At 35.9% G+C, this 24,337-nt stretch overlaps 1 protein-coding gene across 1 annotated transcript in view; it reads right to left on the bottom strand.

Annotated features, from left to right (window-relative positions):
• ROBO2 (roundabout guidance receptor 2) overlaps positions 1-24,337 on the bottom strand; it is a gene marked incomplete at both ends in the record, with an annotated part of 468,927 nt that overhangs the window by 59,981 nt on the left and 384,609 nt on the right. Inside the window, 4 exons of the mRNA XM_084291813.1 lie at positions 5,264-5,435; positions 8,205-8,329; positions 13,896-14,127; positions 21,107-21,228. Of these exons, the coding sequence (XP_084147939.1) occupies positions 5,264-5,435; positions 8,205-8,329; positions 13,896-14,127; positions 21,107-21,228 (651 nt within the window). The remainder of the gene's footprint in view (positions 1-5,263; positions 5,436-8,204; positions 8,330-13,895; positions 14,128-21,106; positions 21,229-24,337) is intronic.

Here is a 24,337-nt window from a genome sequence, read left to right as displayed (position 1 = left end):
TGTAAGAAATAATTATGACATGTGGAATATCAATTAAAGTGACATGCATCAAAAATAACTATATAGTATCTTAATTTTGTCTAGTATCTTAGAAAACTGTAAATTTCAGTAGATGTTCCCACTTATTTTTTTGTTTGTTTGTTTGTTTTTTCTCCCTCTTCCTCTAAAAGGGAACTTTTCCAAAAGGAAAAGCTTGGTGTCCGGCTTGAAAACAAATGCTCGTAAAAATGTAGAAAGAAATTCAGGAAATGCTAAAACATTGTTCCAGGGTTGGCACTTCTCTACTTCCAAAACCTCCATGTCAAAAATGGTTATTTTTACAACCAAGAAATGTGGAACATATTTTTTTTTGCAAAAAATATGAATCTTGGTTCTACTGTATTTTATATAAACTGCCCACATCTACATTTTTGAAAGCGGTGAAGAAATTGTCCATCATTTCTGATAAATGCATTTATATAGCTCGGTCCTTGAAATCCATATGAAATACTATCAGATGCCTGTATGCATGCAGAAAAAAGATTTCAAGCTGCAAGGGTACCTACTCTACTGAGACAAAAAAATACTGTGATTCTCAATTATGAGTCTATCACATACATAAAAGTAGTTGAATACAGTAATAAAACATTGAAATGATCATTCAGAGCAAATTATTATAAGTATTGTAGCATTATGCCTTGCTGTCAAAATGTATGTTATGTATTCCTCTTCTGTAAGTCAGCAGTGGCTAAATTTACCGCTCCTTTCTTTAAGCAAAGCAGTCGCTGTGTCAGCACAGCAGCTTCAGTCGAAAGCAAACAGAAGTCCTTTGCTAAAGTAGATAAGAGAGAGCAAAGTCTGACACTTTTGGCTTTATTTCCACAGATGGTTCTTCATGGGATTCAACAGTTTAAATCTGAAAGGTTGCGAATGCGAACCTGTCCCAGAGCATGTCAGGTTGCCCATGCCTTCCCTGCCTGCACCTGCATCAGCCTCAAAATGGTGCTGCCCAAGCAAAGACACAGGGTTAGGTCCTCTGCTAAGCTCAGAGCTGGCTTCAGTTACTCAGGAAGAAATGTAATGCACTGCATTACATTGCTATAACTCTGTTAATGATCTCTGTGATTTTATTAAGCTTTCTCTCTTTCATCACCATGTCAATATTTAGTAATGATGACCGTCTGCTTTTGCAAACAAACTGCTGAAACCATGCTAGAGCTTGGCTTGCTTTCAGTAGTTCTGCTGAAGAAACAAAGCAGGCTTCCCACAAACAAAACAAGTCCCACAGAAGGATGCTGTCACACTATGCCTGCTAACTGAGAAAAAGCCTTCACCTTGTACCAGTTTATACTGGGTCATGCAGGTAAGCTTTATGGGTCTCAAGGTCTGTTAGCTTCAGCTCTCCTTTCCCAAGTTTTCCTATTTTTCCTTGACACAGTCAAAAAACCGATACAATTCACAGTAACTCAGCAAGTGCCAGTGACAAGGAAAAGCTGGGAGGCAGTGGTGGCTCCTTTGTCAGATTTTCCCTTGTTTTTGTTGCCCATGGAAACAACCCACAGGTGCACCCCAGTGCTAAAAGGGGAAGTGCTGAAGACTAAAACTAATAGAAAGAGGCATGCTCTTCTAAGCACACAATTGATTTTCTAGTAGAAATCAGCATGGGAGTTGATGTTGCTCTAATTGCCATTAACTTTCAGTTAATTTCTGTGCCCTTTGGAGGCAAGGTAAGAGTAGCAGGACGGTGAGGAAACAGGTAACATCCACACTGCTTTGGAGATAGTCACACTGTCGTGGGAAGTGGGGATGGGGAAGGTGCTTCAGAGACAACAGATATAGGAGCAGACATTCCTGGGTTCCAGAAAAAAACAACTGCTTCCAGCAAAAGCCTCCAAAATATCCTGGTGCTATAGATCCAGTATTTTCTCTATGGTCAGAAAGCAGACTTCTGGGGATAGAGAATGTGAGAACAAACTGCAGAGAGGTTTGCCTGAGGAGAGCATTCACTGGACTTTCAACTCTCCCTCTCTTTTGGGGGAAGGTTCAGCCTGTCTCAAAATTACCTTCTGAAGTTTGCAGTCTAGCTGATTGTTCTTGCCCTTCAGTGTCTACCAATTATGAGTGCAAAAGTAATAATTCATTTAAATGTCAAAATAACATATGCTTTCTGAATTCAGTGACTGAAAAATAAATGGATATGGATGAGCATTACCCACTGACGGTTCATAAAATTAATAGAATTGTTGTGGTTTTGGAAAACAAATTACATTAATTTTGTATTTCTTTATATAATATTTAATCAGAAGTAATATATATGTCATCCAAGGTAACGGTGTACTATTTCATATACTGCAGGTGTTTCTGTAACAATGCTGTCAGTTCAACTAATTAGAACATAGACAAGGGAAGTGTGTGACCTGTAACGCTCCATTGTTCCTGAAGACAAAAACATAATGAAATATAATGTCTTCCTCCCATTGGAGAGTAATGAAGAACAAAACTAATTTGTCGGACTAAAAATTAATTAGACACATCAGATTCGATTGTACCTATTACTGTGAAAGTTTGCAGCTGTTCCTCATATTATTATGCCAATGATGGAATGTAAGAATGAACAGGCCTGTGATGAACTGATGAAGAGAAATAATAGCTCTACCGTTAACCAATATTGCTGTTATCTTCAATTCTATTTCTGATATTCCAAGCAAAATTTTTCAGCATATCAATAGTGATGCTAAAAATGTTATTCTTGATTCCCTCTGAGTCTTCCATAACATTTTTCAACATCAGGCTTGAAGTACGGGCATGGAATTCCAGTAACTGTGACATGACTCCTAATTAAAGAAATAATATATTTTCTACAACTCAATGTTCTCCTCTTTAATGAAAATCTTGTTTGGATTTTCATTAGCCTGTTATTTAGACTTGGTTTGGGAAATCAGTAGTTGATTATCCATGGTGAAAATCAGTTACTTTCAGAATAAATTCTTAGAAGAACATATCCTGTATTTAAGAATATCTTAACTTCTTACATGTCAGAATCTATTTTGTGACAATGGAAGTCATACTGTTTAGCAATGAGACTTAAATGTCTGTATCACTGACATGCTCTCTCCATAACTTAGCATTCCTGCAGTTGTTCATTCTGGTTGCAAGCTATTACATAGTATAGCTAGGCACCAGGCCATATAGGACTCCATTGTAAAAGAACCACTTGATAATGTTTTCCCATTCGTGGTTACGTTTTGAGGTTTGTTCACTTAATCATCCTTTTTTTTTTTTTTTTTTTTTTTTTAAGTTTCCCTAAAAATTTCATTTTCTTATTTTATGTTCCTGATTCTCAGTCAAACATTGACAGACAACCAACTCAAATTTTCCAGAAATTGTGTCACTTAAACACTACTACCTTTATCAAGTGAATTGATAGTCTGAGAAATAACTGCCAGCAACTATGGCTCATAAGCAACAGGAAAACAGAACCTAAAGAAAAGTGAGATACATACCATATAATAACAACTACATCTAGCTTTGCGCTCCCCAAAGGGAAAACAGAAATGAGAGCAGAAAAGCAACCCAAACAGAAAAGACTCTCTTCTGCTTTTCAAGTAAAGGACTCTGAAATGTGTAAAGATGCTACCAGAGACTTGTTGGAGCAGACATTCTGGGATCATTAAAGGGATAAATAAATCATTAAGTTTAGCAATGCAAAACTTACATGGTCTCTAAATGCCAAAACCTTTTTTTCTTCCTTACGTATATTCCTTTGCAACCTAGCGTCCCTTTCCTCCTTCATGTAACAATACAGATCTCCCCACAATTAACACTTGATTATATTAGTCTTTTTTTTTTTTTTTTAAGGAAAAAGACAAGATGAAGGGCTGCATCCAGATGTGGAGCTGAGCATTCTGGCAATCACCCAAGAAAGCACTTTAGTGTAAATTTAACTCACAACAGGTTAAGTGACACAAGACTACTCACATGCCCAAACTGAAACGCACTTAAGTACTTTGCTGGAACAAGCCCAACGTGTGTAGGGTGTAGCTGGATGGAACCCTCTCAGTAAGGGAAATAAGAAAAGCCCTGCTCAAAGCGAGTGCAATGACAGATCAATCTCACAGCATAAGCTATTTACACAGAGGTCCAAAATTCAGGCCTACTAGAAGACAGGTTTCTTGTATTTACAAAAATCAAATTCTTGCTTTTAGAAAACCCTTTTCCCCCTCCTTTCTTTAGAGTTTCTGTGACTGACTCTTTCTAAAACCAATGCAATCTTGTATTTCTTCTGCCAGTGACAATATATCCAAAGCTAGAATATCTCTACTTTGATACACATGGAACCTGAATATCGTTAAACATTTAAGCAACTCTAACGGGTTGGCCTTTTCTAAATGACTACAAATAATAGAAATGTCCATGTTTGGGAAATTGTGTTGTTAACACTTTCTAGAAAGAAAATAATTAATATCAACAGACCCACAAACAAGCAAACAAAAGCCTATTTAAGCAATAACTAAATTAGATCATACAGATGAAAGCAACAAAATTCCTGCACTATGCATTCCGAAGGGGTGTTGCTGTGCATAGCCCAATTCAGTTTTGCTAAATACAGTTACTTTTCCCATTCTTACCTTTCCCATATTGTTCCTGACTTTATATTTCATATTTGAGAATAATCTCAGAAGAAACAGAATCTGTGTTTCCCTTGGGTCAGGAAATTAATCCAGCATGGAAACCACTAATAAGAAACAGTCATTTAAAGGCAGAGATGCTAATACTACCTTTGCACTGCATTTGAACTACAGGCTACTCATTCTTTGTCAGAGGAAACGTGTCTGCTTGGGATACCTGAGAAACATTGACTTCATATGTTCAGAAAGCTAACTGTAAATATTGCCTTAGGCAGCAACACTGTGAGTAAAGCAATATTACAGTCATCTGAAGAGGAGAAAAAGGGAGCTCTAGCTGCTAGTTCCATAAATCTGTCAAGCTGCAAAAGCGGTAAATTAATTTAAAAAATATTAAATCAGTTTCACTAGGTACACTGCATTTTCTATAATGTCTCAGCAAAGAAAGAACTAGTTCACAGTACTGGCTGTGTGAAATCTGCACAAATCAAGACAAAACATCAACAGGCAGTGGGATGTTAAAAGATAACCACCTAGCTCAATTTAAATGTCTTCTGCTCCATGGATTTTTGTTTCCAGAAGTGATTTATGAGAGCATTTCTGAAAGTCAAAACAAACAAACAAATAAAAAAAAACAACAGAATAGACAATTTACTTACCAATTATTATGGGTTGTGGCTCACTTTTTACTCCCACACCTGCACTGGTGCTTGCAGCAACTTCCACACGGTACTGAATACCTGGGTATAGGCCACCTATTACTACAGACCGAATGGCTGCATCTACTGTTTTGTTGATATGAAATCGAGTCTCATTACCTAGGCACCAGATCTGGGACAAAAGTTGAGGTGTTAAAAAATATGACCTTCTTCATACTCATAAACAATAGCTCATAGATATGACATATCAAGGTATTGCATAACAATCACTATTTTGTACTTTGGACTTTTAAACAATGCTACTATCCAGGAGCAGCTGGAATGGGGATGCTTTAGCTCAGGAAACTAACCCAGATTAGCATAAAATCAAGTAAACTGCAAAGACTGTTTACAAACACCACTCTGGACTCTGACTCTCAAAGGAGTGCAGTTCCATGGTACACTTGGAAGCACAGAACAGAATCATCTGAATGAAAAAAATGCTTTATACATTAATTGAAATCTTGTTCAGCTGTATGATTACTGGCAGATCTTTCCTTAAAAAAAAAATCAGTTTTATTCATCCTTACTTTCCAGCAGCAAAAGGAAAACAACTAATAGAATGCATTGTACTAATAGAATGCAAAGTACTAAAGACAAAAAAAAACTTTCAAAATTTCAACTTCATTTTGCTACAAAACAGGGGGACATGAAATTTCTAAAGTGAAGTAAGTAAAAAACAACCTTTTATTGTCACTGTTGTGATTATATTTTTCAGAAAACAGTTCCTGACTCAATTATTTTCTAATTAAACAAATATAACAAAATAATTTCTAATCTGAATTCACATTTTTTATGAGAATTGTGTATCATTTCAGAGTGATGTTATATCTCTTGCATTCATCCATAGGCTTTTCCTGAGAACAGGAAAAAGGGATTCTTCAGTTAATGTTATCTCCACATACTGCTTGTGTATTATTAAAGAAAGCATTTGCTACCACTTCACTCAAGAAAATCAATGCATAAAGGTATCATATGTACACTACATAATTATAATCGCAGAAGAAAGCACTGCTGGTGGAACCACTATCAGCAACCAACTGATGCGTCTAAGCATCATTATAAAAATTATAAAAATCGTTATTTTTTTACCCTTATTTTTGACCCTTCTCAGTTTTTTGTCAAACCTCATCTCTTTTCTCTGAAGTATTGAGAATACTTGGAGGATAAAAGAAACTCTAATTCTCCTAAGCTTGTGTGGATCTTATTTGCAGGGCTGAATGCATTAGGGTGAGAGACTATTGCAATTCATTCTTTCAGTCCTTGTCTGTCCTGGTCTTAGGTCATAGTAGCTATGAGATGCTCCTAATTAAAGGTATTGAATTCATAAATGAATTTACAGGCATTCTCATGATTGAACTGGAATCAACAGACTTACATTCAATTTGTTAGTAAATGTCCTGTGAAACCTCAGCAGCCATTTTATACTAAAGGAAGTGTTAGACTCTTTGCATTAGATTCACCATAGCCAGCACACTAATTAAGCAGCCACCTAATCTAACACAGAAGGGATGTAATAGGTAGTGACTCCAGCCATTTTTATAAACAGCCTATATTTGTGGTTTAAGATTGTTTTACTTGTTTGTCTGTAAGCCCTTGATAGTTAATATTGACTTATAGTGGAGTCAGTATCAAGATGAATTAAGGCAAAAAAGATAATTATTAATTGATATGAAAACGAGATCAATAGAATATTGGGATTAATAAATCTTAATATTGACTAAAAGCAAAACAAAAGAAATGCTAAGCTAAACATAAATACTGTGAGCATTTACTGCATCCCTCAGACCAAATGATAAGCTATAAGATGTTGAAACATTAGTTGATTTAAAAGCTAAGCACTTTCTCCCTTCTTTATGCTGTGTTCCCTCAAGATACATCAGGAAGAGTACATTATATCTTCCTATGTAAAACAGTCACCTGCATCTCAAAAAGCTAATATTTCTACCCTTCGCAGGATTGTCAAGGAAGCTACCCTGCCCTATTTCAATTAAAAAATTCACATTCGGTATACTAGCCTGCCAACATGAATATATTTACCAAACTGTGTGTTCCACAGTTGCAAGCCTGTGACAATGCTGAATCTAGCTTGATCATTTTCTCCATAGCGTTCCCCAGCACCACCAATAACACACTGCAATGTTTCCATGTTGTGAAAAACACTTGTGCAAAAGCGAGCCTAATGAGGAATTACAGACCATTACAAAATGTAAGGTGATAAATAAGCAATGGATAATTTGAGACATCATAGTGACAAAGGAGGAGAGGAGACAGCCAATGCAGGAAGCAGCCAAGTAACAAACTGCATATACAACCTGTTCCTCAGAGCAAACAACCTAGCACTTTAAGTTTTGAATCTTGACAGTGATAGTCATTGGAAGAAGACTTCTATTCTCCCAGAGCCATAGTCCTTGACTTTGACCTTGAAGTGTCAACATTAGCATGTTTGCAGTGGAAAGGAGCAGTATCTTTCCTGCCAGTTTTCATGCCAGAGTGAAGACACTCTAAGAAAAAGGCTCCACCACCTGTCCTGGGCGTAGATAACCCCTAAGTAAAAATAAAAAATAAATAATAATAATAAAATAAAAAAAAAAAACAACCATTCTCTTTCCAGAGCAGGGAAAAGGAAGAAATAAAGGCTCTTTAACCTATCTGCCATCTACAACTCTCTTCCAGATCTAGCTCATGTTATTTTTGCTTTTAATGTAATAGTAGTGCTGCTTAAATTAAAAATAAATAAATAAATAAAAATCCATAAGCACTCAGTCCTCTTTCTCCATATAATTATATGGGTGGCAATAAATGCTGTCAGAATCTAAATCCATAAACAGTGCTGTTGTTCTCTAATTCAAACAGGCTTTTTCCTTAAACACACATCCCTCTCAGTACAGATCCTTTCTACCTTGTACTCCTGGATGACTCCATTTTGGTGATCTGGAGGGGGAGGATCCCAGGAGATGCTGATGCTTGTACTGTTGTGGTTTCCAACTGTCAGGACAGTAACAGATTGAGGAGGGGCACTTGGAGCTGCACCAAACAGAGGGAACAAACAGAAGCAAGACATTAATACATTTCCTAGAGCACAAATTTTGCTGAAACTGTGTAAGTGCAAGAAGAGAATACATACAGTTTACACTGCCTGCAGGTGTAGGTATGCACATTTTGTTAGGCACTGACAATTTTGAAAAATGCCTTTCTGAAGAGAAGCATTGCACTGAATGAAAATGCAGAATTTGTGGCAATGGAGAGTCAATACAGATCATTCCTCTTTTATTTAGATTTAGCATTTCTTAAGCTTGCATTAGAATTATTCTCACACTCTCATTTATTTTCCATAATACATAGTTATCTATGTATATGTCAACTAAGTCATAATGTGAGACTGCATCACCTGCCCTGAAGAGTCCTTTGATTGTTTTTTCCTGATGTCATCTAACACTATTGTGAGCAGATGTTTAAGAATTTTTGTTTACTTTTTTTTTTTTTTTTTTTTTTTGTACTCCAAGAGGACATTAACTCAACATAAAGCATTTAAGCATAAAGCTTCTCAGTTCCTAGGCAGAAAAGGGTTAAACTGGGGCTTTATACCAAATGCCAGTGAACAGGGGAGATAGTGAATTAGGTCAGATATATACTTATGTCCTCTTTTCCCCAGGCAAATCTTTCTTTCTCCTGAGTCCCATACAATTCAACCATTCACAGTGGCCACTGCACATCAAGGCCGTATCTGTCAGGCAATTGTTTGTCAGCCCCACTACACTCACTTGCTAGAAGTGTGGAAAAAAAAATCATAGCTGTTAGTGATCAGAGGTATGCTAACAAAGCCCTTCTTGCAGCTATACCAACAGCAGGGTGCTTTTGTTGGCTTAGGACATGTTTGGAAAGCGGTGCTGCAAGTCTGATAGGTATTAAAATGTCCCCTCTGTGAGCATCTGCTGCATCCACGCGGGGGCTCTCCCACCATAGGTATGCCACAGCAAAGGCACATGTCCCTCCTCGGCCAGTCCAAGATATTAAAACTTCTTCAGCTTCACTCTTTCCCCCCTTACTTTGAAGCAAGCACTGAAACTCCACTGCAGTGACAAGCTGTCACCAAAGTTGAGTGTGTCATATTACAGTATGTCTCTGGGAGGGAAATAATAACAACATCTGCACTGACTTGGTCCTATGATCCATCTAGTCCATCTATCCAGGTCCATTTACCCAGTCTTCAAAACAAACAAACAAACAAACACAACATAACAGAAAAATGCCAGGAAAGTGTGGACTAATAAAGTGAGCATATAATGATAGTTCTCCAGGAGAGTTTTGCAACTCTTTGTGGCCTGTTGCTCAGAGACTTCCTGTTCCATGGTGACATTTTATTTAATAACTACTGAATTTTTCTCCCATGAATTTGTCACCACCTTTAATACAAACTTAATGTATTCAATATGAAATATGGAAGCTTGTGTTGAAGAATAACAGTAGACCTTTTATCAGAACCTAAAATATTTTCCACTCTCCCCATCTCAACTTCAAATTTAAATAGTCCTCTGGTTTTAGGCACCTCGTGTTGTGTGGCTCCCCAGCTCCAGTTCCCTAGTCTTAAGTTTTCCTATCCAGAGAAGACTCTTAACTGCTACATTCTGAGGGCACTGTAGTCTTATCTTCAATAGATGCTCCTGAATATGTGAACATTTTTGGACCATACTTCTCTGAAAAGCAGACAAAGTCACTGGCATCTTTGTATTACTGTCTGGCAGGTTTAACACAACTGCAGCCACAGATATCAAGAATACTAGACTTTCCTGAGTCTTTCCAGTTTTCCTTATTTTTTTTCTCTTTGACACTGGCTATGTTCCCACTTCGGACGGTTCTCAGTACTTGACCTGGCACAGGCTCAAGGAGCTGAGCTCAAATCTCTGGTAACCCTGAAGGGCAGGAGTATTTTTTTGCAATAATTATACAATTTAAAACTATGGTATCAGAGGTGGGGAGGAGGAACTATACAAGATTACATAAGAACAAATATTCTGGAGAAAAATGACACAGGCATGACTCTTTTGAGGCTGCACATATTGACGACAACATTTTCAGATGCAAGTTCAACTGCAAAGCAAATAGTGCTAGTTAGAAACAGAGTTCTGGCAAGAAGAAATGGAGCTCTGTCGTAGACAATTTGACTCTTAGCTAGCTCAAGCAAAACATGGACAGGTGACTCCTTGCCATTGTGCAAAGCATGAAATTGGTGAAGTTAAAGTTGCATTGTGAATTTTATGGCAAGTGAAATAATTAGGCAAAGAGTAACAAACAAACAAACAAACACTTTTAAAATACCTTAAAGATATTCAGCAACAACAAACCATGAATAAATGTGTGCACAATATTAATTAGAACATTTTAAATGAAAATAATAAACAAAAATAGCAAAACAACACTATAATTCATTTATTTTTTTAATTACAGTGTAACATCTTGCTGATATGTATTTACTCTCATCTTTACAGAGGACATTCAGAAATATAATTTCTTATATACACATACTTAGGAAGACAGAGAGAGAAAGAGGTATATGTAAAATGAATACCTTACTCTAACATGTAAAGAAAAGCACACTGTAATGATTTGTCTTTGCATTTAAACTGCATGAATATTCTAGCTAACATTCTACCAGTGTGTGGTTTCTATTTGTTTTTGGAGGATACGTGCTAAGTTTGAAGCAAAATTAAAATCACAACTGATGATTGTGGCTGAAAGTATCACTTTAAGAGCTGCACTAAGGCAAGCAGGAATTGATTGCTGTTGCAAGACAGCAACTGATAAAAACTAAGGCGACCTCCATTACCAACTGTCGTATTTTTGTGGTGACAAACAATAGGCAGAACAAATACCACTCCACAAAGTTATTCTAGAAGATTTAAAATAGTGGATATAAGCAAAAGAAACATAATCTGTCTTTAGAGCAAGGATGAAAGAAGTGAAAATGAACAAATTCTATTTAGCTCTTTCTTTGTATGTGGAGGCACACATATGTATATAACACTTTTGCTTCCTCTTTCTATGATAATATCACTCTAAGCTGGCACCATGATATAAATTAAGCCACTTGTCTGACACTGCTGTAGTTATTAAATAGACCACATTGAAAAATAACATTTTTAAAGCTGTTTTCTCATTTCCCTTGCTGCTGGCTTGTGGAGAACACCTTGCCTGCTTCTTGACAGGTCAATTATTCCAGTGCTCAGCTTCTTCTTACAGATATGAAAGAACCCAAATCGCTGCTCATCTTTTCCAGACGCAGCCAAACAGAATTCCATTTGTTACTTTCACAAGGCCAAAGAGGTAGGAGATGAATGGATACTGAACTGTGACAAATGTCTGATCCAGAGGAAAAGCCTAACTGCAGCAAAATTGATTTTTAGAGGTAGGCCTCAGAAGAAACACTGCATGTAAAATTTAATCCAGCAGAAAGCTGCCACTACCCCTTGGCTGTACTTTGCCTTTACCAGGGCTATTCATTTTGATCTTGCAAAAAACTTCCAACTCTTCCAAATTATTTTCTAAAAATAGTATAACTGACATTTTTAAAAAGTCAAGTCTAGAAAAGCTCATTTTCGAAATGGAATCACAAACTACACAGCAAGTGTGACACCTTTAAATAGACTGCCATTTATCTTTATTGGATGAGAAGCAAACCTCAGTCATTAAACATTTAGTTGATGATATTTTTGCAATATATGAACACCAATATAATTAAAAAGATAATGTGGGGAGTTAAAGGCAATATCTGTAGAACTGCATTTAATAAACTTTTTAACTTTATCATGGAACTACTTTATCACCCAAACAAGAGGAAGAATTATTTACAGGGGCTGACAATAGACTGGTCATAATACTGTGAGTTATGAGTCACTTTTTGGAAAGAGACACTTGTAAATAGGTTCCTTGAAGCTTATATTAATCTGCCAGGCAAATCCTAGGTTGTGAATTATAAATAACTGTAGGAAAGAAAAGTTCTAAAAATCTTCACTATGTGGAAAATTATTTCACACAAAGAAAGTGGCATTTAAGGTAAGAAATTACTTGACAGACTCTGTGGGTGATGAGCTTTATACAAGAAAATTTAATTCTTCATTTATTTTATAGAAATAGAAATCTCTTTTTCAGTAGTTCTTACCTTTAGCGAGAGGCAGTTAGATAAACTGAATAAACAACAAAAATCAAGTGAAAATGGACAAAAAGCACATCTGCTAGTGAGGGGGGTATCCTATGCTTTAACTCTGGAAAAGCATTTTCAGCTTTGTTTAAACTGTTACAAACCTATTCTTAACTGACTGGTTTAGGCTTTATAACCTGAGCAAAGAAATGGAAATCAGGAGGTCAAAAATTCTAAATCTGACTTGAACAATGCCTTCCTACATGCTGCAGGACACTGAATTTCCTCATCTATAAAGTAGGGCAGCAACCAAGATATCTTCCGGATTATTTATTTAGTTGGCAATAATCATAACAAATTACAGAGAAAAGTGAGTAATAAGTGAGTCCTTTCTAGAATTAAAATGTACTTGGCAATCAGCATTAAATTAAACCTCAGGAGACTACTGTAAGTGAGTAAGATGCATCTTCAATAGGATGGAAAGATTACACTCAAAATGCACAAAAACCATATGAGCATTTTAAAACTTCACTGGTATGAAGTATAGATAAAGCATAGGTTTCTTTCCTATGCTTTGAAAGAAATCAATGATACAAAGCATGAAGATGAAGCCTCACTTTTACATCTTTCAGTTTCTATAGAAGAGCTGTTGATAATGGCTCAGATTCTACATGCATAGGTTGCATTAGATAGATAAGTTTGTTTGTTCTATATAAAGAGAATAGGATAAAAATGACATATCTTGCCTCATTCCCTTTATTTTTTAATAATAATTAAACAAACAAACAAACAAACAAACAGTCCTGAAGTGCACATGTTTACACAAGACTATGTACTACATGCTATAGAAATGAATACTTCTGCATTTCAGTAGTATAAAAAGTTCACTATGTCTACATGCTGCATGTTTTACCTACACCTAAATGGTTCTTAAGAAAACTCTCCAAATAACTAATAGGGCAGTTTCATGAACAGCTAGCAAAAACGGAGTGCGTGCCCTTGAGACTGGGCTATCCTTCAGACTAGCAAAATATCTTTCCTTCACTAGTCTCCATTTCCTAACCAAACTGTTGATCTACATTTAACAGTACTGCCCTTTCAGAAAGATGTGCTTACTCTCAAACACTCATCTGCAAAAGGTTTAATTTATTAGTTTTATTTTCAAAGTGCAAACCAAAGTCTGTAATTACAGCAAGGCTGGTTTATAAAAGAACGGCTTCTGTGCACACTTTTTGGAAGACTCAAAGCTACTTGTACATAATGAGGAGATAGAAGCCAGAAGAATATAGGACTGGCCAAATGCTTACTCCTGGAATATTGATAGCACAAACCCAAATATGAGGTTGAATTCTAACGCCAAACCTGTATTTAACAAACAGAAATCATGTGAAAGAAATACAGCTGAACAGAAGCATACATACAATACCTAAAATGATTTCTGACCATTTTACTAACCTTCCTCCGTGGTATGAGCAGACTTTGATTCACTGTCCATTCCTTGGAATTCATTGAAATAAGGACGAACTTTAATTTCGTAAGTGACCCCTTTTTTGAGGTTGACTAGAACAGCACTGCGCTCTGTTGGGACTTTGACCTCTAAATTCTGCCACACAGCTGGAGACGGTAGGCCAGACGTTTGGCGATACATTACTCGGTAGCCCTGAATAAACTGCGATTGGCGGTCAACCTAGAAATGGCATTAAATAATGTGTCAATAAACGTATTAAAGTGATCAAACCTCTTGAAAACAAACAAGCAAACAAACAAAAAAAAAATTGCCTAGAATACTTTGTCATCATGAGAATGAAAAAATTAACAATTGTTTGCACTGTTGAATTAAAAAAAATTGAACTGCCTTCTTGTAAGTTACTCTTTATTAATCATCTCTAAAGGAACATTTTTCTCACATTACTTGTAGAACATTTCTTTCTATTTTACTTTTAAACATGTCATGACAAATACCATCTTAAATCATAAAACAAGCTCTCACTTCTGCAACAAATCTTAAAAAGAAAACTTTGGCATAACGCTTACTGCATGTAAACCTATTAAGGACATCTTGGCTACTGATGTGCTGAAATATGAGAAGAAAAGAAAAACAAATTCTTTTCAGAAAAGGACAAGTCTTTGAAGATGCCCTATATGCTTTCAGTTTGTCCATTACTTGGCTTACAGCTCATCTTTTCATGAGATACTCAGGAAACTAAAATAAACATAAGACAGATGCAGAGAAAACAACATCCAAGGACATGTGCTGTTCCTTGTGCTCACTGTCTAACCACTCTCTTTGCATCCTGAGGTTGTGATGTACTCAGTCCATCAGAAGGAGATGGAATGTTGTTTTTGTTTTATATCCTAATTGTTGCTAGGCGAACACAATTCAAGCTTGGGATCACACACAGAAGTTTAAAACTCTCACTTACCATAGCTATAAAATAGGACTTTTATTTGAAGGAAAAACTCAAAATATGTTTTATCTGGGAGGGGTTGCATGCATTATTTCTCTTGAAAAAAAAAAAAAGAAAAAGAAACGATTTGAGTTATGATGATATTTGCATGAATTTTTGTCTGAAAAAAATGGTCAAAACAATATGATGGATAAAACCAAACCAAACCTAGCTGCTTCTGTTGCTGACAAATAAACAGACAAAGAAAACACAGTGCAAATATCAAGGCTATATGGCTAGCTGTTTGGTAAGTTTCTGTGTTATGGCTAAGACTCAACAAGTAAGATTCCATTTCTGATCTTGACAGTTTGCTAGTTCAAGGGTATTTCAGAATTAAAGATACATTTGTTTGACTTCTCTTAAGAATAAATGAATTTAAGGCTGAAAACACAAACCCGGGTCTATTATGCTTTTGCTATAATCTTGTTATAGTTTATTGAGTCATTCTGAGGGGACCCAGATTCTTAAGACATTAAAAAGCAGGGCAAGCAAGAAGAAAGCTTTATTTATGAGAGCAAAGCAGAAATGTCTTTCATCAAAACTGTCACTGTTAAAAACCTTGCAACATATGTTACAACAACATTAAGCTTGCATTTTATAAACTTCTCTACATTCACTTTAAGTGAATTTATGCACTGAAAGAGGGATATAACTCACAATAATAGCTTGTTAATACCAAAAGAATCAAGCTGTGTTTTTAGGAAGAACATTAAGCAGCTGTTTCCAGATGAAGGGAGTCTGTAAATCAGAGTAAATTGTTTTTATCCATGTTTGACTTTCATTAATTAAATGTTTTACAGACATAAAGACTTTATGAACCTCATGTTTACTAGAAAATTCAGCAAGAATATCAATTTCATATACTTTGGAGTACAGGTTCTCAACCTATATCACAATATAAGTCTATGATGTTTAATAATCAAACACTAAGTTTGATTCCTGCCCAACTTCTGTGTTAGAAGTTATGCTGACAGACAGCATAACTTTTTTTAGAACTTTCCATTTTGTGTTTGCTGCACTTTTAAGCTCTACTGACTGCTGTCTTGCAGAGAAGATCTGAAAATTTAAAATTACACTGAACAGTAACTGTGTGTTGCAAGAAAAAAATTGTATGGAAACTGTTTTATATGATGTGGTACAAACAAAACCACATGCACTAACTTGCAAAACACTGTACCCCTGGCCTGAAGCTCCATAAAGCTTTCTTGGAGAAACAACTACCAGTGTCTGGGATTCGGGATTTGGGGCTACTTGACACTGACTCTGGTACACCTGTTGTACACTGTACTAATTTTAAGTCTATCACACTTTCATATCTACTTACACATAAGTAATATTCAAACTATTCATACATCTCTATTTCCCCTAGGGTTTCAAATTCCTTACCAGAGAGGCTAAACAATACAAGCAATATGAAAACAGAATGCAGTACAACAAGGCCGTCAATTACAGGGTTGCTATAAACTAGGTTAATTTGGGGCCCACACAAGTTTCACAGCGCTTTCAATTGCAAGTCTGATTACAGCAGAGCTGAAGGATCTGTCTGGATTTCAGATTATTGACAGTAATTCAGTTGTTCGGGGTCTGGGAGGGTACTTCAGAAAAAAAATACAATGCATTTTTAATGTTTTCTATAAACATCCAGTCATATTCAATATCAGGAGAGGATACTAAGCTGTCTTTCATACCTACCTAAAGTTAATCTGAAAAAGCAGCATGGTCAGATTGTTGAGAAGCCACTCAGGGAGGCACCTTACTTCCTGAGCAAGGTGGATTTTCCTTTTTGTTCAGAGTTTTCTGATTAGTAAAAACTTATTTTTGGATAATTACACAGATTAACCAGAGATACATGTGAGGTATATATATTTAGGCGGAGGTGCATAAGGACAGTTGTATTTCACATACACATACAGATATACACACAAATTTATAAAACGCACGCGTGTATCTATATACATATACATACATGTACATGTTTGCATGTGTATGCTTACATAAGTGTATGTATACATATATGCTTGTCTACATATACACACAATCTTATACATAATATAAAAGCTTGTGACTTCACCATTTCCTCAGTTATGTGGTAGTTACATGTCAGTCCAACAGCAGACCACTAAAACCACGCTTAGCATTAAAGAACTGTATTCAGTTGTGTGAAGCATCAGTTAATTCTGTAGGTTTGGTACACATTCACACCACAGTTGCAGAAAAACACACTATGATTTGATGAAAGAATGTAATAATGTCTATTTATTCTCCTTTCTCTCCTTTATTTTTTTTATTTTGCTTTTATTTATTTTTTGTAACTTTTTTCTGCTGAGTACTGATATTGCAGACTACTTCTAATCTTGCTAAATTTATCCAGCTCTAGGATTTGCACAAGCCCTGGTGATATCACCTCAAAAGAGCTGTAACAGTCGCTGATCTAAAGATACATTTTCTACCTCAGAAGACAGATGTCAGAAAATGCAAATGCTCCTTTAGAAGGTAGAAGGGAGCAGTTACTAGGTAGGTTCTGTTCAGTGCTGACCCAATGCTCTAAGGCAACTTACAGGAATAATTGATCCCTCTCCCTCTCTTTTGATGAATACAGAGTGTGGGATGTATCTATAAAACTGATGACAGCTCATTCCTGCAGAAGTTGGAACTCTTTTCCCCTGGAAGTTCAAACCTGTACATATCACATCTGAACACGAGACCCATTCAGTGACTATTAGATCACTCTGTTAGGCTATTTGATTGTTTAAAAATGGTAAAAAAAAAAAAAAAAAAAAAAAATCATAGTGCAGCTTATGCTGCAAATATAGGCAGCTTTCAGGCAAACCTGATAATCTGCACCCTAAAGACACTTTACAATATGCTCTTTGGTATGTAAGTTTCTCCTCCAATATATCCTAAACTGTGCTCCCACTGTGCTCCAATACCCATGGCAATTCTCCATCCATGCAGAACACCTGGCATACTGTGTTGAACTCACTAGTACAGGTTGACTGTATTGGGTTTACAGGGCAAGGTTTTGGTAGCTGGGGTCTGCAGGGGTGGCCTCTGTGAGCAGAATCCAGGAGCTGCTGCATGTCAGGTAAGAGACAGTTCCAGCTGGTTCCAAAAGGATCCCTGCCCTTATCTCAACCCATGAGCTTTTTTTTTTTTTTTTTTTTTTTTTTTTAATTCCTTCATATTTTCTGCCTCTCTTCTGTTGATGAGAGGAAGTGAGAGAGCAGCATGGTGGAGCTGTGATACCTACTGGGTTTAACCACACAGTAATCTCTGGAAATTCAAACAGCACTAGCATGGATGTCCATACAGAAACAAGACAAAGGGTGATGATACACTGGAAGACTACACAAAGAACCTGACTAAAACTTCCAGTGAAGCACATTCATTTAAAATCAATGTCAAATTGAAAGACAAAGGCACATACTTTATCCTTCTGCCTCGTAGCCTCAAAATTCCTGAGGCATTGGGATTTCAAAGCAACAATTATTTTGCCACATTGAAGAATTTTATTCTTGATTACGCCACAGGGCTCTTCCATAATGCTAGGAAATTTCTCACATTTGGTGACTAATTAAACTCTTAGCTTAATTCCCAGTGTGAGAAAACTGAGGAGAGCAGCATTGGGTGCAGAGTGTTGAGGTTAGCTAAAGAAAGTGCTTTGAGTATGCAATATGCTGGGGCAATGCTAAAAGTATTTGATAGAAATAAAAATAAATCAGGCCAAAGATTTAAAATTAGGCCTTTGGTAACAGTGGGCATATCTGACATGGAATAAATATCTCTGCACCTCACCTTTCTATGTGTAAGGTTAGGATAATGACACCTTTATCATTGTGATGATAAATTCAGTATTATATGTGAAACACCCAAATATTGCAGTTGAAAGCATGACAGATAAGCATGTGAGACAAACTAATAATTTTTTATTCAATGCCAGTTTTCAGTGGTATGAATTTAATAAGACCTGGCAGCACATACTGAATAAAGAAGATAAAAAGAAATGTTGAATAGCTCCATGAAGAATAGATACTGTATGTGACCAGATAATTACAGCTGTACTTTAATACTTATGCACACGAGAGATAAATGTATGCAACAGTGACAATCTAACTTCTGACACTCCTTTTTAACACTGACTTTTTAAACGTGACCTTCTTTTAAAATAGACAAAATATGTGTGCATATGTATATGCATTTTATTTCAAAATATTTTAAGACTGCAACACAGAAGCAGAGAACTATTTCTGAAATTTTAAACTCAAATAATAGATAAAAAAAGGGAACACAAAAAAAAAAAACAACTCAGAAAGAAGAGAGAAATTGGTGTTACTTTGCTGGGAATCAGGACACCAGAAACTCAGTAATAAAGGAAGTTCCTTGGCATTCACTCTTCGAATTGCAGAAGGTCAGCACAAAGTGTCTTATGATTCTCATGATACTTCTGTCCTTCTGTATGTTAGCTACACTATTTAATCATTTTAAATTAATAGTGTGGACTTTATTCTTTGGACAGAGTGGCTGTTTTCTTATGGTTAACTAGTTGGTTTTGTTCTGGTTGCCGGAAAGTTTCTAATTAGCTGTTCCAGAGATTTATTTATTTATTTATTTATTTATTTTGGTGTTTTTCTTCTCCTCACTTTTAAAACATCTTTGCAGAGACCTGTACACTTGTCAGGTGGCACAGGGTCATTGCTTTAAGGAATTTTTCAGATAAGCTGATACCCATAACATTCATAATGATTTACCTTTAACTTACCATGTTTTCTTTACTCATTAGTAGTTCAGTAGGAGCACCAAGAGACTTTTCACAGCCTTCATTATAATATAATGAAAGAGGTCACACTGCATAAAACTGAATTCTGTTTATAAACAGTGGCAAGCCTATGAAATTGTGTTTCTGATAGCTCTAACACCCAGTAAAGTACTTGAAAGAGCACCACACAGACATGATCCAGGTTTACATTTACTGGCTGCTAATGTTCAACGTTCTTAACTACTGACCCATCTGCTTGGGCAAAAAAAGGTTTGCTACAAAGGCACCTGAACATGAAAGTCTGTCTAGCCTGGAGTTATTTAGCTGAAACAGACAACATTTTAGAAAGGCAATCTGAGTGTTGACATCATCGATGGCAAGAGGCAGTAACAGATTTTCTAAATAATCTTCTAAGGAAGACAAGAATTATTTATTTATTCTAATCTGGCCCCCTTACCATTGAAATATGTCAGAACAAGGATGGTGCATAAGCCCTGATAAATATGACTGAGTTGTGCAAAAACAACAGTAATCCCTATAATACACAATCTATTGCCACACTTATCTCCTATTGTATAATCCCCTGTACACATTAACCTCTAAGCAACATTACATGCAGTAGAAAAGCCCTGAGTATCATGAATATCTCTTTTGCAGAATTCATTCTACCTAATACAATTGTTTTGGTGATACGCAGTGCAATACTATTTGTCTCTATCTTCCACGTATGACCCTACTTCCTCCAGAGCAGATGCCCCAAGAGCAAAGCACTCATTTGTGGTGTGGAATGCCTAGGGACAACCTCCTTATATGGTAACAGATCATTTCCTTCAAGCCTCTGGAAGAGAAACATAGCATTTTGAAAGCCAAATACTTATATCTTAACTTCTTAGAAGTTCTACATAGTACTTTAGCCCCTCAAATAGAAACATTAAGTACTGCCAAAAAGATTCTGGTCTTCTATAATGAAAGAATATCCACTGACTTGTGGTAAGGCATATGCTAGAATACCAGACACTACCAGTGGATCAGGCATCAGCATTACATGCTGCTGACTTTTCTACAAATGCCCTATAGGAAGCTGTTTTTGCATTTTAGAGTTACCAAATAATAGGATGTTGTCAGAGGTTCTATGCTTTGAAGTGGAGAGTGCTTTTTATGCAACGATTTAATGTTGATATTTAACTTTATTTTTGATGTGCACAGATCAATTACCCTTTGGATTATGTTGTTAAGCATATCCATTTTTTATAGTATTTTTCTAGCCAGAAACCTAGCTCCCTTTAAGACCATATCGTTAACACATCTATGCCTGGATGATGTTAGTCTAGCAGAGCACTCATGCTAGAGTAAAGACGTGTTTTGTGTTTTTCATGGTAGTGGGAAAAAAAAAAAAAAAAAGCACTGTAAGGACAAATAGGCAAAATTAAAGTAACGTAAGGTAGTTATAACAGAAGCCTTACTGTCCAGGTGACTTGAACTGTCGTGGGTGTCAGCACAACAGGGTTATGTAGTCGTACAATGACGTCTCCCAGTTCTTTCTGAACTTGCCTGTGATCCACACCTTGTGCTGGTGGGCTGATATCTGCCAGGCCAAGAACACACATGAAAGTGTTATTTTAATGAGAGAACATATAGGGCATTTATTAGAATGACCTAATTAGCTTAATGACCTGACTTAAACACTCTCATATAGTATGTATCTTTAAAACAATACAATTCTAAGGTTTAAATACAGACTCCAAAATGTATCAAGTAAATGCTACATACCAAGTAGCTGCTTAGGTAATCATGGAATAAAAAGATACTTAAATGAGTATTCAGACTTGATGGCAGTTTTCTCAGATTTGCTAAGTGATTAGAGAGATGCGATATTCACTACTTCTAAAATGTTCAGATAACAGTAATGTTGCACAGATGTCTGCAGCCAAACTGGTTAGTGTAATTGAAGAATATTAAGAGTTGTTTTTTTTTTTTCCTTAGAGCATACATGACATTAAGTCATTATATGTTTCCAAATTTTCACAAAACGTCCCATCCCTATATACTATGCACACAAGAAAGCAAGCACTAAAAATAGTATTTTCTTCTGCAAAATGAAATTTCCCTTCACAAATAATAGATAATGAAATTTAGTGCAAATATGAGTACAATGATAAATAAAAAGCCAATCTGATTTTGATCTTATAAAAGGCATTAAAAAAAAATCTTTTCAAAATTATGCCAAAGACTCTTTCAAAGTGGGAGGAAAATTACTTCTTCTAGTCAAAACAAGAAGGGATTTGATCATTTAGTACAGGTCCATGGAAAACCATCATGAAAACCATCTCCAAGCACCACATTTGGCTCTAGTGCCTAGTTTTTAAAGACTGCATTTAAGTTAGTGCATTGTGATAATATGAAGGAAGCTGTACTACCTTTCCTAACTAGGAGCAGCAAATATAAAGTATGTGTCAGAAAGGGGAGTAGGAAATGTGCAATGTGAATTTATGCCGCATGTATTTTTCTTGATAGTTCCTAGAAATCACCATTTTCTGTTGTATTGCACCAAAAGGAGAATGTTGAGCTACAGCTATCACTTACAATACAATACGGTAACATGTGCCTTTCCTCTTCCTTAGACAGAAATGAAGGTGCTTTCTAGAAGCTAGTGAAGTTTCAGATACATTTAATGGATCCTTCAAAGACCTTAAAATGATGTTCTTGGTCAACAGTTACAGATGACCTTATTAGCTATGTTAATTTTTATTTGTAGATAGACATGCCTGTTAGATATATGTATACTGATTATTTATGCTTCAAATTATCTGTACTTTTCCAGAAAAGGCAAATTTGAAACACGTGCACAGATCATATTCAAAAAGACCTGATCATGGCTAGGCCTGCTTAGCCATCTATGAATTCTGCTTAGTTTTCTCATGAGATTCATTAGCCAAAACCATTTTGCTTCTTTTTGGATCAACCTCACATACACGTGAAGAAAAAACAAACAAAATAATTCAAAAATTTTCTCAGAGTAATTACTGACTTCTCTATACTTATAAGATACAAGTAATTTAAGGTAAGCCTTTTGAAAGTGACTGATTGTCTACTTGTAGTCCACTAGTAAAAATATCCACAAGCTCCTATTACTTGTATTTGCTACGCATAATACCAGGAAATCAAATGCTTATATTAAAGCTACCACAGGAACCTGTTGAAAATTAATATTACATAGAATTGCTATATCTGTTTTTTTTCTTCCTCAATGGCCACTGTGAACACGCTTTCTACTGTGTGTCAGCTTCCTCTGTCAGCCTGAATTGAATTCAGGCATAATTAGAAATCACATCAAAACATTATGTTAATTTTCAATTGATTTTATGATTTAATTCTATTAAACTGGAGGTTACCAAAGAAGCTATAAATCCTGTACATGGTTCAGTGTGCTTGACTGCTAAACAGGTTCTGGAAATGGAAGCTGCAACACATGCTGTAGCTAATTAAAAGACATGTTTTTGCTGAAATCAGATTGCTTGTCAGTATGTCAGATAAAAGTCTACACTTGACACTGAAATGCCAAAGTTGTTTGTGTTTTTTTTTTTTTTTTTTTTTTTTTTAAACTAGGTGATAAGTTATGCAGACTAAAGACTGGTGCAATGAAAAGTGTGAGTCACCTCATCATAACAGGAGAGTAAGAAAGAAGAAAACTTGTGATACTCCATGGATAGTCATGCCATAGAAGCCCTTCCAACTCACTCCTTCAGCTTCTCAGAAAGCAGCTCTCTGTTCCTTTTACAGCAGTTATTATTATTTAAAGGATGTAACTAGTAAGGACAGATTTATTCAGGAACAGACTAGATGAGAGAAGCTGGATGTGTGAGAAATACCACCCTACTTGTTTATCTTTTTCCACCTAGGACCAACAAAGGACACAATTCCAATTACACATGCTGAAGGCTGACACAGGATTCACAGGCTCTCTACACATACTTTTCTAACTTCCATAAACATGGAAAGATCATCTCATTGTAAATTAACTGTGAGAGGAGCTATTACTTTGGACTTGAAAAAATTACAATTTCAAAAAATGATTAATTCCTGTACTCCAACCTGCTTAATGCAGAACTACACTCTTGAATGAAGTATTCAAGCAATATGTTGTCAAAGCCAAAAAAAAAACATGCTGTGAAGAGAAATTTGTTCATGACAGTTACACTTGGTTAGAGCTGGCTGTAATGTGAATAAAATTTACAGTCATCAGACCCTCTGCACACATGCAATGGAGGATCACAGCTATCAATTATATCATCATCCAACAAATAAGGGATTTCCCTTCAGCTTTCTCTTTTGGTTTATTATTTATAAACCGAAACTTGGTTTATTCAGTGAACTATGAATTTAAAGAATTCAGAAATGTAGATTTATAAACAGAAGATCTATACTTTTCTCTGAATAACTTTAAAGTATTTTTATCATGCAGACCCCTTAGTTTACATGAATCAGCTGCACAAATGTTGGACCAGATTAATTGATACACTATGGATATTTTGTGCAATTCTTGTGATTAAAACTAACGTTAAACATGATGTCTGTCTGTCTGTTTAAGCACTTGTTATGATAGTATATCTCTACTTGATGATGGAGAAGAACTAAAGACAGAGGATATAACAGAAGAGAACATGTTATTCGTAACACATCAGAAAAGGGAGGGA

Source organism: Netta rufina (assembly GCF_964035555.1).
Source record: "Netta rufina genome assembly, chromosome: 1".
NCBI lineage: Eukaryota > Metazoa > Chordata > Aves > Anseriformes > Anatidae > Netta > Netta rufina.
This window is presented reverse-complemented; position numbering and strand designations above follow the sequence as displayed.